Here is an 18102-nt window from a genome sequence, read left to right on the forward strand (position 1 = left end):
TGCAAGCAGGAATATCAGAAATAATAATCTAGTACAATGCCCTTTTAGACAGGAATTAAGTTTAATTCATTTCTGAATTCTTAGGTAGACTGGCAAGGTATCTGGCACATAGGAGGTACCAAATGTGTGCAGGAGATAGGGTCACAAGTGGGTAGGAAGAAGTGCTCATTTCGTCAGCACATATACTAAAAATAATGAGAAGAGTAACACGGCCCCCTGTGCAAGGATGACACACAAACTCATGTCATATTAAAAAAGAAAAAAGTGGATACAAAGAGAAGTTAAGTGACAGTAGAATTCACTTCTTACTGGGTCCAGCAATGGAAAGAGGGCTTATGGAGCCTCTCATCTCCAAAGTCCTTTTGGATCAAAAAAAGTAAATATAACCTAGAATTTTCAGTCTGAGATTATGTCATGGACATAATTCTCCCATCTGCCCTCTAGGAAAAGTTCTTCCATGACCAGTTATGAAAAGTGCATATGTTAGACAACTTTCACAATGTCCTTTACATATAGTGCCCCAGAATTCAATTACATTTTCAAGTATGTTTGCACTATCTGCATAGTGCAGTGGTATCCTCTGGTTATTGAATCAATAAACATACCTACAAATTTCCAGTATGAAGAGGAGGAAGAGGAGGAGGGGAAAAAGAAATAAAAATGCTTTGAATTAAGAATTAATTACTTTTTACATATGCCTTCCCTTCCCTCCCCCCCACTTTGATAAACCAATATGGCTGTTCTGGTATAGAAATATTGAAATCTTCCATATCAAAACTTTAGTTTATGCTATCTCCCACATGAAATCTTCATTAATCTGCTGCGCTGGTCTCATTTTTAAGGATATTTAGAGAACTGTGAGTATATTTGTCCAAGAGTTAATCATTAAATCAGCGATACTTATCATCTCAAGGGATTTTTTATTTCTCAGAAAATACCCTGAATTATAGTCATCACTGCTTAGGGTTAAATCCTACAGGAAGACCAGAGTTACTGAATGTGAATGGATTATAAGTCATTTAATAACTACTTCATTTTCCTTATCAGCATGAATAGTACTGAGAGACCCTCTCCAACGAAGTGATATCGTTGTGACCATCTTGTACTAAGGTTCTGTCCCCAGGTAATGGGCAAAACTGGCCTTCAGTAAAACTGTTGTTTATTGCTGTAGAAACCACTATGGGAATATCCAACTTGAAATCATTCAACTATTAAACTTATAAAATATCTCAGAATAGTCACTAGCCATCACAACCCCAACATACATAATGAGTATAAAAGTTATGAAAATATCTTGTGTGATTGATAACTGGCTTGTTTTTATGGAATTGGGACTGTTAAGGAGAGAGTTTCAGGTTTAATGCATAAACTCACTTGCCTAGAGTAGTGTATTTTTCCATTGCTTCTTCTGTTGTTAAAAGTAAATTTTGTGAATCAGGTAGTAATTAGGAAAATAGAAAGAAAAACAGAGGACAGTATTAGGGAAAATAGAGAAAATTTAATGCTAGTGGCTTGAAGAAAAACTCAAAGCCTGAATGAGGATGGAACCTGAGGAAAAGCTGTTATGTGATTATTGTGGAATGAAAGTAAGAGGGACTATTGATGAAAAACTAGTTTACTTCCCAGGTTAGTAACCAATTCTGCCCTGGCCTCTCCATTAAACAGTCTGTTCAGAGCATGCTTTACTTTGCGTTACTTCCGTATGGAGATTTTCTGCTATTCAAAGTGAACTCAAAATGTGTTATATTCTCATTGTTCTCTCATTGTTTTGTTTATTCAAATAAGTATTTTTTCTCTTTAATTCTTTTACAGGCTTCTAAAGGTTGAGATTTTTTACATTTTTAGAACTTCTTCAAATGAGCAGCATAAGACTAAGCGGATACTCAAATCATCAGTTTCATATAAAATGAAATAAAATAAATTTTGAAGTATAAAGTCATAATTTTTTTCTTTTTATTGTAACTCCTAAGTCCTGGTTCAACTCAGGTATTCTATTACTGCCCTCACAATATTTTATTCCCTCTTTTTGTCTACATTTTTATTTCCATCCTTTGGTCTGTGGTCTTTTTGCAGGCGGAAACTTCGTCCTATTCATTGCTGTATCCTCCATACCTCACATAGTATCTGGCATAAGAGCTACTCAGTAGATGTATTTTCAATATGTAGGCATATCAGAGTGGCATCATATGTGAATTTGGGGGGATTTTGTTTGCTTGAGTTAACAAAAAGGTTGAATCTACTTTTGTTTTCACTGTCTAAAAGATATCTTTATTTAATATTGAAATACTGTATAATTATATGTCATGCTCTTGGCCAAACAACCCATTTTGCTCAAATTAATGCTTAAAATACTATTTCATTTTGCTTTATTTTAGAGCTGAACAATGCCACAAAAATGTTGTTTACTAAAGAATATTTGAAAATAAAACAAAGCTTTCAGAAATCAAACTCTGCAAAATGGCCCCTACCAAGCTGCAGAAAAGCGTTTCATCTTTTTGGAGGTAAGGAAGCTAATGCAAAAAAAAGACCTGGTAAAAACAAAGTTAAAGGACCCTTCCGAAAGTTTTTTTCTTCTATCTTAGGAATATTGGTGCAAAATTATTTCTGTATTGATCTATTTCAAATAAGGATTTTGCTAAGTATCTCTTTATTGAAAGCTACAGGTATATATATTGAAGAAAATAAAGACTGTTCAGGAAGAGCACATTTAAGAGGAATTCATGATTAAACTGATTTTGCCATGCTGACCATAATGTTTAATATGTATATAATGAAAACAATGTCAAAAAGGTCAGATTTGGCAAAGCTATTTTTGATAAAAGAATCAGTATAATGAATAAATATCTGAATAATTGATTATCAGATACTACAGCTCCAGTCATCATATGTACACTTCAAGGAAAGAAGAAGTGGAAAGGGAAGGCCGTGCCAGTTTACCTGTCGCACTGATCAAGACATCTTTCCCAGAATTCCTCATGTTAGTTTTCTCCTTCAATCTCAATTACAAAAACTGGATCACATAGCCATCCTAGCTGCAAGAGAGGCCAGAAAAACAACTGGGTTGTTGTGATTGGGTTAGATCCTTTGGCCTGACACAACACTAATAGTGCCTGATTCTTGGCAAACACAAGATTTAGAATCAAAATAATTACTGTTTTTGAATTAAGAATTAATTACTTTTTACATATGCTTTCCCTTCCCTCCCCCCCACTTTGATAAACTAATATGGCTGTTCTGGTACAGAAATATTGAAGCCTTCCATATCAATTGATAAATAGACAGTATCTGTGTTGAGTGGTAAATTTATCTAAATTCTAACATATACTCTTTACTAAAGTATAATTAACATAAGATGTCGTGGCAAGCACTGATGAATGGGCTTACTGACATAGTGACATTTGAAACACTTTTGCAGCACTATCTGACAATTTAACTTTGTCATGGAAGTTAGTGTGGGAGAATATTTTTAAAAATATTCTGTGCTTTAAGGTAATCAGCAGTTTATCATTATTCTAGAATTATATAATTACTGCTCCTAAACAGCTTAACTTTTATTTGGATTTGATTGTTAATGTGTTGTCACTCTGGCATATCGAATTGGCTACACACATACATATATATAAGTTCAAAAATATATAATGAGATGTTAAAAGCCAACACCCCAAATGAAGATGCAATAACATTTAAACATATTAATTAATTATTTTATCTATAAATATGACCCTTCTTAATCTGAGAGAACAAAAAAGAAATTATATTAATAGTGAAATGTAGCCTGGAATATCTTCTGGTATGGTAAAAATATCACAACAGCCGGAAATGCTTTTTGAAACTGTCAGAATTAGAATAAAGTAAAGCAAATGATTTGTCTTTTGGTAATAAAAAACAAACACTTGATTATACCAGCAAAAAACATACCTGGTTTATTATCACTAGTGATGGAAGTATTGGCTACAAATGGTACTCAAAAAGTATAATTAAAAGGCAGAAGTACTAAATTCTTGATGTATTTCATCATAATGGTAATCAGTTGCTGTTAAACTCATGATTTCAATACAGAAAATTTGTGATACCAAGAAGAAAATGAAACATTAAGTGGATCAATTTAACATATTAAAGCATTTGAAATAATAGTATTTTCTTGGGAAAAAAATATCACAGAGAATTGATAAAGGAAATGAAAACCTTTAAAATTACCAGAACTGTTAAATCTATCTACTTTGTAGTTTAAAATGATCAATCATTTTCAGGTATAAGTGATATTAAATAAGCTTCAAAAACAGTAATATATGAGTGACTTAATGCATTCTAGTTTTTATGTTCTTTCAAAACATATCTACCAAACTGAGAAAATGTTTCAGAAAATTGCAAATCAATTATTCCAGTCATTATTAATGAAACTACAATTGTATACTTAGCATAAAAATGTTTAATAATTTACTTAATGCCAAACTTATATCTTTAAAGATACTTTCATGTTTTTTTATCTTGTTTAGCTGAAATAAACTATTAAACTATTAAACCTTTCTTGTCAGTACACTATAAAAATGACTTTTGAGAAATATATAAATCTTGTTGGATTTTGTAGAGTTTCTGGGTTCTCAAGGAAATCTAGACTTGGAATAAAATTCTTTTAAAATTTCAAGCAAAATATTTTAATTTTGTCACTAAATCACCATATTCACTTATCTCCAGATCGTGACATAAAACATAAATCAAGAAAATCACTTAAAATATTTCTTGATAGACACTGAATTTACTGCTATACACCAAGAAGCACTAACATATAGAGACTCAGTTACTACAAATGAGTTTTGTCAATTGTTTCAAGCTTTGTAATATTCAGATTGATGGAAACTGTAAAATGGGGATAATTAAACTTTAAGATAATTTTTAGATTTTAACTTTTAAAAGGATAGTAATTTTAATGACATAATTTTAATATCAGTAATCTCTTTATAAAAAATATTTTGGTTCTTACAAATACAGAAATATTTGACATTATTGAATATATAAAACTAAACAGCGGATACCTTTCAAAAGAAGCAAAAGATGTATAGAAACGATGACATATATCACTTGAAATAAGGCAAAATAAAGTACAAATTGCAAGAGGACAGTGAAACTATGTAACAAATATGAAATGAATATTTTGAAAATCTATGTATTGTTTTAGGAGATTAAAGTGAGAAATTTATTAATTTTTAAATTCTTTCAAATTTTGAATCTTGACCTTGGCCAAATGATATGTACAAAGCTCTGATAATTAAGGTGAATAAATTTTAAAACCAAACCAAAATAGGATATCCCAATGAAAAAATTTTATGATTTAGTTAATAAAAGATGTAGTGTATATGTACAAAATTTCAGGTAATAAAGTATTTCATACAATCAGTCAGTCTTTACTTATACATACTCTGATATGCTATGCTTTTATTGACTTTCATGCTATAGCTTTTAAGTTTAATTTAAAGGCTCTGACTGGTTAAGTATACCACTCTTAAACCATATAAAGTATGTAAGGAAAGGAAGAGGTTCTGGTACAGTTACATCTGAAAACAAATAGCTTTTTGTTTCTAAAATATGGCATTGATAATGTATCTTCCCATTAAAAAAAAATATTAGTAGGCAAAATTTGAGACTATGGATTAGATATGTTTAAACAATATAGTAAATTTAATACATTTAAAATATTAAAAAATATTTCGCTTAATGTTTAAATATGAAGTTTTGCCATTTTAAAAGAATCTAGAATTTAAATAAATAAAAATGTAGAGCACTAAGAAAATTGAAATAATAAGGTACAGAGGATCAGAGAGAAATGAATAGATATTAAATACAGGCAAAAAAGATCCAACAAATTTATAGTTTAGCTTCCATGGAAGAAAAACAAAACAGTGAAAAAAGAACTGACTTATAAAAACTAAATTCATGAAAACTTTCTGAAAATAAAAGAATATCTGAAAATACAAGTTTAAAAAGACTTTCTATTTACTTGAGAAAATTTTCCTGGATAAATCAATTCTTAAGAGATAGCAAGTAAAATAGAGCCTTATGTGGAAGATTTAGCCAGAACTGTCTACTTGAGACGTATCCACGTTACTGAGTCTTTAAGCAAAATGGCCAAATCATTTACAAAAGAAAAACTGACATCAGACTTCTCAATATCAATATATAAAGCAAGATGAGAGCAGGGCAAATTTTAAAAAACTCCAGGAAATAAAGCTTAACTAAAGATTTTATATCCATCCAGGCTGTTTTAGGTATCAAGCTACAGAAAATCAATTCTAGTGATGCATTCAATTTAGAGATTGTTTAACCCTAGTCCCTGCCTGAGGAGTCTACTAGAAACAAGCTTTACCCAAACAAGAGAAAATTAAGGAAAACTCTGCATTAGCATAGTGGAGGTACTGCCCTGGGAATTCTTATAATAAAGAAATCTGTTTCTCAATAGCCCAGCCTCTTCCAAGGAAATTTTTATATCATTTAAAATTCCCTGGGATATAAGGTTCTAGAATTATTCACATTTTATCTGCTGTTGGATGCAGAGAAACCATGCACAGTTACATTTGCCTAGAAATGCCCCAGATATGTTTACAGGCTAAAGTTCTAGGAATGGACTAGAATCAAGAAGAACATTCAGATCCAAGTTAATAATGGTCTTAAGATAGTCAATGGGAAAAAGAGGAAAGAATGGATTTGAGAGACATCTCAAGGAAATATGACTTCGTGATAGATTTAGGCTCAGGGACCATATTTCTAAAACAAAAATTCTGACGTGAACTGTCAATAGGGTTTATTTGAAAGTCAGGATATACAGTCTGTGTAGAGAGTCACCTCAAACTTTTCCTTCTCATGAACTCCCAATAACTTCATCTAAACCAAATTAAAGTTATCATTGCATTTATTGTTTAGCATAGGGATGAGTTGATAGATGTAAACATCATCATGTACTCAAGAAAGCAAAGTAGTGTTTTACATATATATATACATATATATAGTATGCTGTGAGGTGGGGGTCACATTTCATTATTTTTCCATGTGACTACCCCATTATTACAGCACCATTTGTTGAATTTTGTGGGGGTGGGGGGCAGGGAGTGAGGAGGAGTGCAAGGCCAGGAATTGAACCCAGGTCTCTGCATGGCAGGCAAGAATTTGTGCTCTCTATTTTTTTTAATTTCATATAATAAAACATGTTGATAGAATGACCTGTCACCTGATGTTGTAAATATATTAGCATTGTTGAACCATCCTATTTCTTTGCTTACCTCTGCTTCCCCTCAACACTGTATTTATCATTTCTTTAATCTTTGTCATATACATATGTCTTCCTAACCTATATTATTTAATTTTGCTTAATTTTGAATTTTTGCAATGGTAACATTATGTATTTGCTTTTTCACTCAACATCATGTTTCTTAGATTCATCCATTTTGGTAAGTGATACCACATTCATTTATTAATACTGCCTCATTATGGTCCATTATGTGAAGATGCCACAGTTATCCATTCTCCTATTAATGAACAAATTAAGTTGTCTAGTTTTTGTTATTTCAAATGATGTTGCTGTAAATATTCTTTCCATGTCTTGTAGAGCATAAGCGTTCCTTAAACGTAAATGTCTAAATAGGTAAAGCATATCTTTAACTTGACTACTTAACCCAAACTGTTATCTAAAATGTCTATACTCATTTGTCACCAGCTTTTATATCAGATTTGCTATTTTCAGTCTTTTAGATTTTGACAATTTAATAACTATAAAATAGTATTTCATTGGGGTTTTAATTTTCATTATTCTGACTATTAATGGGGTTAATCGTAAATTTATATGTATATTGGCCATTGAGATTTTTCCTTCTATAAAATGCCTGTTCATGGCTTTTGTCCTTTTTCTGTTGATTATATTTGTCCTCTTGACTTTTTTATTGGTTCTATTATTTAAAAAAAATTTGTAGTAACCCGTAGAACACAGAGTTGCCCTTTTTAACCAGTCAAGTTTACAATGCAGTAGTATTAATTATACTCAAAATATTTTACTTAACACCAACATCTTACTCCTCCTTTTTCATCATCTCAACCAGAAACAACTCACCCATAAAACAAAATCCCTCTTTCCACTCTACTATCCCCCACCCCTGGTAATCTATAAACCATTTGTCTGTAGGAACTTGGCTGCTTCTAAATATTTCATATCAGCAAGATCATACAATGTGTGTCTTTTTGTGTCTGGCTTATTTCACTGAACAGGTTGTCTTCAAGGTTCATCCGTGTTGTAACATGGATCAAAACTTCTTACTTTTTCATGATGGAATAACATTCCATTTTATGTGTATATCCCATTTTCTTTATCCATTCGTCTTTTGATAAAAACTTGGATTGTTTCCACCTTTTGGCTATTGTGAATAATGCTGCTATGAACATTGGTATACAAATACTTTTTCAAGTTCCAGCTTTCAATTCTTTGGGGTGTATACCAAGAAGTAAAATTGCCAAGTCGTAAGTAATATATTTTCAATTTTCTGAGAAATTGCCAAAATGATTTCCATAGTGGATATACATTCTACAGCACCACCAGCAATGTATAAGGATTCCTGGTTTTGAGCATTCTCACCAACACTTATTATGTTGGTTTTTTAATGGTAGCCGTGCTAATGAGTTATGAAATGGTATCTTCTCATTTTTATTTGCATTTCCCTAATGACTAATGATTCCAGCATCTTTTCCTGTGCTTATGGTCCACATGTATATCTTCTCCAGAGAAATACCTCCTTTGCCCCCCTTTTTCAATTGGGGTGTCTTTTTTTTGGGGGGGGGGGATGACTTGTAGATATTCTTTATTCATTTTAGGGAGGGGGGATGGCGGGGAATACATGGTCCAGGAATCAAACCCAGGTTTCCTGCATGGAAGGTGAGCATTCTGTCACTAAACCACCCATGTAGCTTTCCTTTATACATTCTGAATATTAAACCTTTATCAGATATGTGATTCACGAATACTGTCTCTGATTCTGTAGGTTGTCTTTTCATTTTATTTATAGTGTTCTTTAACGTACATAAGTTCTTAATTTTCTCAAACTCTATTTTATCTGTTTTTCTTTTTTGCTTGTGCTTTTGTTATACCTAAGAAGTCATTACCAAATCCAAGATTATGAAGATACTCCACTGCATTTTCTAGGAGCTTCTCATTTTCCTCTTATGTTTTGATCCTTGACCTATTTAGGTTAACTTTTGTATGTGGTGTGAATTGGGAGTCAAAAAAATTGGGAGTTTTTTGCATATGGATATCCAATATTCTTGGTACTTACTGAAGAGACCATTCTTTCCCCATCTATTTTATTAGGCACCCTTGTCATAAATCAGTTGGCCATAGATGTGTTGGTTTATTTTTTAACTCTCGATTCTATTCCATTAGTTTGTATATCTTCCTTATGCAAATCACACTGTTTTGATTACTGTAATTTTGCAGTAAATTTTGAAATCAGGAAGTGTGAGACCTCCAATTTTGTTCTTTCTTTGCAATATTGATTTGTCTACTGTGAATGGAATTTTTAAATTTCCACTTCAGAATATTCTTTGATGGTGTATGGGAACACAAGTGAATTTTGCTTGTTAATTTTGTAACCTGCAACTTTGCTGAATTCATTTATCATATCTAATATTTTTCTTGTGGATTCTTTAGGGTCTTCTCAACTATAAAGATTATCTGTAAACAGAAGAAGCTTACTTTCTCCTTTCTGATTTGAAAGTATTTTATTCCTTTTTCTAGCCTACTTCTCTGTCAAGGACTTCCAGTATAATATTGAATAGCAGTAGTGAAAGTGGGCATCCTGATCTGTTCCTGATCTCGGGGGAAAGGCTTTCAGTCTTTCACCATTGAGTATAATATTAACTGTGGTTTTTCCATATACAGGTATACCTCATTTTATTCCACTTTGCTTTACTGCCCTTGGCAGTAGTATACTTTTTACAGGCTGAAGGCTTGTGGCAACCCTGTGTTGAGCAAGTCTATCAGCACCATTTTTTCAACAGCATTGCTCACTTTGTGTTTCTGCATCATATTTTAAGTGAGGTATCTACATTGCTTTCTTTTTTTAGACTTAATGCTTCTGCAGACTTAATAGACTGCAGTATAGGGTAAACAACTTTTATATGCATTGAGAAACCAAAAAATTCATGCGGCTTGCTTTATTGTGATATTCACTTTATTGCAGTAGTCTGGAACTAAACCACAATAACTCCAAGTTATGCCTGTAGTTCTTCTATCGTATTGAGGAAGTTAACTTCTTTTCCTAATTTTCAGAGTATTTTATCATGAAAGGGTGTTGGATTTTATCAAAGACTTTTCTGCATCAAATGAGATGACCGTGTGACTTTTTTCTCTTCATTCTGTTAATGTGGTATATTAAATTAATTTATTTTCCTATGTTGAAACTCTCATTCCTGGGATAAATCCCCCTTGGTTATGGTATTTAATCCCTTAAGTATACTCTTGGATTCCCTTTGCTAGTATTTTATTGAGAAACTTTGTATCTATGTTCATAAGGTAAATTGGTCTGTAGTATTCTTTTCTTCTGAGGTCTTTGTCTGGCTTCAGTATCAAAATAATGTTGGTTTCATAAAATGAGTTAGGAAGAGTTTCTCCTGTTCAATTTTTAGGAAAAGTTTTAGAAGGATTGGTGTTGGTTCTTCTTTAAAATTTTGGTAAAATTCACCAGTGAAGTTATCTGGTCCTGGACTTTTCTTTGGTGGGAGTTTTTTTTAATTACTGTTTCAATCTCTTTACTTGTTATAGGTCTGTTGAAATTTTCTGTTTCTACTTCAGTCAGTTTAGTAGTGTATATTTCTAGAAATTTATTCATTTTGTCTAGATCATCTAATTTGTTAGCATATTAATGTGCATACTGTTCTTTTATACTCCTTTTAATTTCTGTATGATCAGAAATTGTGATCATACAGAAATTAAAGGGTTGTGATATTGACCCTTTAATTTTTTATTTTAGTTATGAGTGTCATATTTTTTTCTTTGTCACTCTAGCTGCAGATTTGTCAACTTAACTGATCTTTTCAAAGAACCAACTTTTGGTTTCAGTAATTTTACATTGTTTTTCTATGCTCTATTTCATTTATCTCCACTCTGATCATTATTGTTTCTTTTCTTTTATTTACTTTAGGCTTAATTGGCTGTGCTTTTTCTAGTCATTCCAGATATCAAGTTAGGTTATTTATTTGAGATATTTCTTCTTTTTTAACATAGGCTATCAATTTCCCTCTGGCATTACCTTTGCTGCATCCAGTAAGTTTTAGTACATCATATTTTCATTTTCAGTTGTCTCAAGATATTTCCTAATTTCCGTTCTGATTTCTTCTGTGACCCATTGATTAAGAGCATGTTAACTTTCACAGAGATGATGGTCAGGTTCAACTTGGCCAGGTGGTGTCAGCCACTTGTCTGGCTGGGCAAGCACTGCCCTGTTTCTGTGAAGACATTACATGGACTTAAGTCACAGTCACATTGGCTACATCCACAGATGATTGCATTTGCAGTCAGCTAAGGGAAGTGTCTTCTGCAATGAGTGAAAATTAATTTAATCACTGGAAGGCTTTTAAGGAGGATTCAAAAGGGAAAATCACTCTTCCTGCTTCAGTCAGCCAACCTCTCCTCAGAGTTTGTTGAGGACCTTCATTGGAGCTGCCGGCTCATGGCCTGCCCTGCAGATCTTGGACTCTGACATCCCCATGGTTGCATGAGACACTTATAAATTTTATATTTACAGGTATCTCCTGCTGATTCTGTTTCCTTAGAGAACTCTACCTAATACAATATTATTTGTGCATTTTCTAGTTTTCATTTTGTTATTTGATTTCTAGATTGATTCCATTGTGGTTGGAGAAGATGCTTAGTATAATTTCAATCTTTTAAAATTAATTGAAACTTGTTTTGTGACCCAACCTGTGGTGTCTCCTGGAGAATGATCCATATTCATTGGGAAGAATGCATGTTCTTCTGTTGTTGGGGTCAGTGTTCTGAGTGTGTGTATATGTGTGCATATATATATGTGTGTGTATATATATGTGTATGTGTGTGTATGTGTGTGTATATATGTGCGTGTATATATGTGTGTATGTGTGTATATGTGTGTGTATATGTGTATGTGTGTGTATGTGTGTGTATATATGTGTATGTGTGTTTATATATGTGTATATGTGTGTATATATATGTGCGTGTATATATATGTGTATGTGTGTATATGTGTGTGTATGTGTGTATATGTGTGTATGTGTGTATATATGAGTATGTGTATATATGCATGTATATGTGTGTATATATATCTGTGTATATGTGTGTGTATATGGGTGTATATATAGTGTGTATATATGTATCTGTGTGTATATATGTGTGTGTATGTGTATATGCGTGTGTGTATATGTGTGTGTATATGTGTGTATGTATATGTGTGTATGTGTGTATATGTGTATATGTGTGTGTATATATGTGTGTGTGTATATGTATGTATATATATGTGTGTGTATATATGTATGTGTGTATATGTGTATATATGTGTGTATATGTGTGTGTGTATATATATTTGTGTGTATGTGTGTGTATATGTATATGTATGTGTGTGTGTGTATATATGTGTATATATATATATTAGGTCTGCTTCGTTTATAGTATTGTTCAGGTACTCTCTTTCCTTATTGATATTCTATCTAGGTGTTCTATCCATTGATGAAAGGGGTAAATAAAGTCCCCAGTTATTGTACAAGTATCTATATCTTCCCCTTCAATTTTCTCAGAGTTTGCCTTAGTATTTTGGGTCTCTGGGATTAAATATTATGTTTATAATTGTTATACCTTCTTTTATTAATATATAGTGTCCTTCTTTCTATTTTATAACAGTTTTTTCTTTTACTTTATTTTATCCAATATTAGTTTAGCCACCCAGTTCTCTTTGATTACTCTTTGCAGCTAATATTTTTTCCATCCTTTCACTTTTAATATTTGTTTCTTTGGGTCTAAGAAGAGTCTCTTGGTTGGATCATGATTTTTTATCCATTCTGCCCACTTGCATCTTTTGATTAGAGTGTGTAATACATACATATTCAGTGTAATTACTATGATGGGACTCAGTTCAGCCATTTTATCCTTTATTTCTCGTATAGTGTTTCCATCTGCTAAAGCTTCAGAATGCAATATACTAGAAATGGGTTGGCTTTTACAATGGGAACTCATTCGTTTACAAATGTACAATTCTAAGGCCATGAAAATGTCAAGTTAGAGCATCAACATAAAGGTACCTTCTCTGAAAAAGACTGCCAGCATCCAGGGTTCGTATGTCATGTAGCAATACACATAGCTGGCATCTGATGGTCTTCACTCCCAGGATTCGTTACTTTCAGCGGCTTTTCTTTCAACTCCTGTGGGTCCTTCCTGCTTCTCTGGGCATATCTCTCTCTCCCAGCTCCCTCTACTTTTCTGTCATTTATCCTGTTATAAAGGACTCTAGTAAAGGATCAAGACCTACCTGAAATAGGCTGGGTCACATCCCAATTGAAAAACTTACTCAAAAGCTCCCACTCACAATAAGTCTGTACCCACAAAGTGGGTTAAAAGAACATGGCCTGAAAAGAAAGGCTATCACCCAAGATGGAAAACCAAGATGCAAGGCAGCACAGAATTTATGAACCACAGGAAAAAGGAACTGGAGAATAAAATTCCAGCACAAAGCACCTCATTGGAGGCACCACTTCAATTACATACAGAATGGAAGTAATAACTCCTGGATATTCAACATTTAAGCTTTGTCTCAAAAAGTAAATGAGATGTCAAGAATGTCTGTGTGTTTGTTTGTTGTTTACAATAAAAATATTAAAAAACCAAAAAAAGTAAATGGGAATTGGATTCCAAATTTGGGGCCCCCAGAAGGAGGATATTCCCAACAGAGGCACAGCTGGTGCAAGAGGCAGAAACAGTATGTGCCTAGAAGGTGGGGTTGCTGGGTCAAATGGTAAAATTTAACTTCTTGCAGAACTGCCATATTTTTCACAGTAGCTTCACCATTTTGCATTCCCAACAAAAATGCACTAGCATTCCTGTTTCTCTTCATCCTCTCCAGCACTTTTTTTAAATAAAATAATAGCTATCCTTGTGGATGTGAGTGATAGCTTATTGTGGTTTTTAATTTGCATTTCCCTAGTGAATGATGATGTCCAGCATCTTTTAATGCATTCATTGGCCATTTTTATGTCTCCTTTGGAGAAATGTCTATTCAAGTCTTTTGCTCATTTTTAAGTTAGATTGTCTTTTTGTTGTTGCATTGTACAAGTTCTTTTTTATATATTTTGGATGTTTCTGTCTAATGTGTTGTTTGAAAGTGTTTGCTCCCATATCATCCAACAAAATTTTTACTTTTGATAAAATCAGATTTATCTACTGAAAATAAAAAGAACATGCCCTTTCTGAATTACGTAACAGCTCCAAACCACCACATGTGATATCTTTTTTGTTTGTCTTTTCCTTCATTGCAGACATTTTTGTCTACCATTAATCTTTTTTTGATGTAACAAATGGACCCATTTCTCTTTTCTACTACTATATATGTTTTAAATACTTTCTTTGTATTTGCTATGGATTGGTATTATACAACCTGAATCTGTAGCCTACTAATTTGGATAGTACCAACTTAAATTCAATAGCATACACAGTATCTGCCCCTATATCCCTCTTTCTATTGTTCTTGTTACACATTACCTCTTTATATTTTCAATGTCCATAACACAGAAACATGATTTTCTTATTCAATTATATCCTAAATCTTACAGGAAATACGGAGTAGAGTTACATACATGGATTACACTACTGGTTATATTTACGTATGTAGTTACCCTTACCAGGAGTCTTTGTTGTATCATTCTTCTCCAAGGTACTAGTTACTGTGCTTTCCTTTCAGCCTGAAGAATCCCTTTAGCTTTTACTGTAGGCCAGATCTTGGTGACAAACTCCACTTTCGTTTATCTATGAATGTCTTAAACTCCCCCTCATTTTTAAAGGACAGTTTTGCTAGAAATAGAATTCCAGGCTGGCAGTTTTTCACTTTCAGTACCTCAATTTTGTTGTACTACTGCCTTCTCATCTACATGATTTCTGATGTGAAATTGGCACTTAACCTAGCACATGATAAATCACTTCTCTCTTGCTTTCAGAGTTCTCTGTTTATATTTGTCATTCACCATTTTGACTGTGTTTTAGAGTAGATCTGGGGTTTTATTCTATTTGTATTTCATTAGGTTTCTTGAATGTTTATATTTATATCTTTTGATTCAGTTGCTAATGTTGCCAGAAATGTAAAATACCAGAAATGGGCTGGCTTTTATGAAGGGGATTTATTAGGTTACAAATTTACAATTCTAAGGCCATAAAAATGCCCAAACTAAGGCATCCAGAGAAAGATACCTTGACTCAAGAAGGGCCAATGTCTGTCACATGGGAAGGCATGTGGCTGGCCTTTGCTGGTCCTTGTTCCCAGTTTCATTGCTCTCAGCTTCTGATGCCAGTGGTTTTCTCTCTAAACATCTGTGGACTCTCACTTAGCTCCTCTGGGACACAACTCTGGGTTCTGGCTTGCTTAGTATGTCATGGGAAGGTACATGCCAATGCCTGCTGGGGTCTGCATCTCCAAATATCCGTGTCTAGGTGTCCACGCTCTGTCAGAACTCCAGCTGCATCTCCAAATGTCTGTATCTCTGTCGGCTCAGAACTGTGTTTTCTCCAAATATCTCACCTTTTATTTCTTTTTTTTTTTTTAAACATGGGCAGGCACCGGGAATTGAACCCGCAGGTATCTCATCTTTTAAAGGCTCTGGTAAACTAATCAAAACCCATCTTAAATGGGCAGAGTCACATCTCCATCTAATCAGAAGGTCACACCCACAATTGGGTGTGTCATATCGCCATAGAAGTAATGTAATCAAAAGATCACACCAACAATTAAGTGGGTCAGTCTCCATAGAAACAATTAACAAAGCAGTTGCATCCTACAATATCGAATCAGGATTAAAGGAAACATACCTTCTCCCATAAGATTGGATCAGGAAAATGGACATGGCTTTTTTGGGGTACATAACAGTTTCAAACCAACACATCGTTCATCAATTTTGGGAATTTTTTTACCATTATTTATTCAAGCATTTTGTCTACTTCCTTTTCCTTCTCCTCACCTTTGCACCTTCATAATGCATATAGGGTGCACTTCACCCAGAGGTCCCAAAGGTCCCTTAGGCTCGTCTCACTTTTTTCTTTTCTTTTTTCTATCTGCTCTTTGGACTGTATCATTTCAATTGCCCTGTTGTCTAATTCACTGATCTTTTTTCTTCCTATTGAAATCTGTTGTTGAATGCCTCTAGCCTATTTTTTTGTTTGTTTGTTTTTAACATGAGCAGGCTCCAGGAAATGAACCCGGGTCTCTGGCATGGCAGGTGAGAATTCTGCCACTGAGCCATTGTTGCACTGCCCCTCTAGTGTATTTTTAATCTTTATTATGTTTTTTATCCTCATAAGTTCTTTTATATTCCTTTTAAGTTTTTCTAGTTTCTCATTTTGCTCATTATCATCTTCCTAATTTCCTTTTGTTCTGTGTCTATGCTCTCCTTTACCTATTGAACTTATTTAGGACATTTAACTAAACATCTTTGATTAGTTGATCCAATTTCTGTACTTCCTTTATGGCTTTAATTTGTTTCCTTGGATGAGCTATTTCTTCCTTAGTATGACTTATGATCTCTTGTTGCTGTCTGGCCATTTGATTATTTTGATGTGGTAACTCTGAAAGTCAAAGTTTGCTCAAAACTCTGTATATTCTGAGCCTGTGGTTAAGAGGTCAGCTTTTTGCAGGTCTCTCTGAACCTGCATCTTGCCCTAGGTGTTTGCAGTAAGTTTCAGATTTCCCCAGTATGTGCAACAGTTTCCCCTCTAGGAGAGGATTTCCTTTCTCTTATTCCTCCTCCAAGAGTCCTGACCTGCTCTCTATAGTTTAATACAGTCTTTCCTCCACAACAGCCATGCTTAGCTCTTCTCCACACCGGTACTCTGAACTGGCCTTTCACCCTAGCTTTCAGCCCTGGGTCCTCCCTGCCATTCAGCAACTCTGCTTCCCCTTTCCACACAACTTTTTCTTTCTCTGGTAATTTCCAGCGTAGGGGATCCCACACCCTAAGTCTCTCCTCCATGGAGCCAAATGGAGTCCATATGCAAAGACAGCCAATGTTTTCATTTAGGTGCACCAGCAATTATACCCTGAGGATCCAGGCTGGGGAGTGCACATTGCTTGCCAAAATCCACCACAGTCACTCAGGCTTTAGTGACCCACTTGGAATGCGCATGCGCAAACCACTAAAGCACCACTGTGGGGTTGTGTGATCTTCGGTCCCTGCATTTTAATGCATGTAGGCTGCTAAACCACCACTGTATTGTTTATACTTAGCGACCATGGTAGAAAAGTCCAGGACCAGATAACTTCACTGGTGAATTTTACCAAAATTTTAAAGAAGAACCAACACCAATCCTTCTAAAACTTTTCCTAAAAATTGAACAGGAGAAACTCTTCCTAACTCATTTTATGAAACCAACATTATTTTGATACTGAAGCCAGACAAAGACCTCAGAAGAAAAGAATACTACAGACCAATTTACCTTATGAACATAGATACAAAGTTTCTCAATAAAATACTAGCAAAGGGAATCCAAGAGTATACTGGCCTGGAACCTGCCACTGTAAATCACATAAACTGTGTGGAACCAAGCATGGGGAGGGATCCCAGGGGGTGAATTTGTCCCCCAGATCTCCTGCCATTTGGTGTATTACTGTTTTTGTTTGTTTTTTCAGTTCAGCATTTGTTGAGTCATTCTGCTGTCTCAGTAGTCCTCCAGAGTTCCAGAAGAATTTAATTTGCCCTTCTGTTCTTTGATTACTGAGAAATTTTTTTATTGCTTGTTAATTAAGAGTGGCAAATATTTTCTCCCAGCTTTTGACAGGACTTTTTGCTTTATATCTTTTGATGATCTTTAGTCTTCATTTTCTTCATCTTCTTTCTAGTGTACAC

The 18102-nt window shown here is 33.9% G+C and overlaps 1 protein-coding gene across 12 annotated transcripts in view; it reads left to right on the plus strand.

Annotated features, from left to right (window-relative positions):
* RNF180 (ring finger protein 180) overlaps positions 1-18102 on the plus strand; it is a 337143-nt gene that overhangs the window by 218844 nt on the left and 100197 nt on the right. For 10 of the 12 annotated variants that reach the window (XM_077117280.1, XM_077117281.1, XM_077117289.1 and 7 more), the window contains one exon: positions 2376-2501. In XM_077117280.1, the coding sequence (XP_076973395.1) occupies positions 2376-2501 (126 nt within the window). Of the gene's footprint in view, positions 1-1047; positions 1821-2375; positions 2502-2863; positions 4315-18102 lie in introns of those variants that run through there. The other 2 variants (XM_077117288.1, XM_077117290.1) reach the window with 2 other exon arrangements.

The sequence above is a fragment of the Tamandua tetradactyla genome, chromosome 9, assembly GCF_023851605.1.
Source record: "Tamandua tetradactyla isolate mTamTet1 chromosome 9, mTamTet1.pri, whole genome shotgun sequence".
Taxonomy (NCBI): Eukaryota; Metazoa; Chordata; class Mammalia; order Pilosa; family Myrmecophagidae; genus Tamandua; species Tamandua tetradactyla.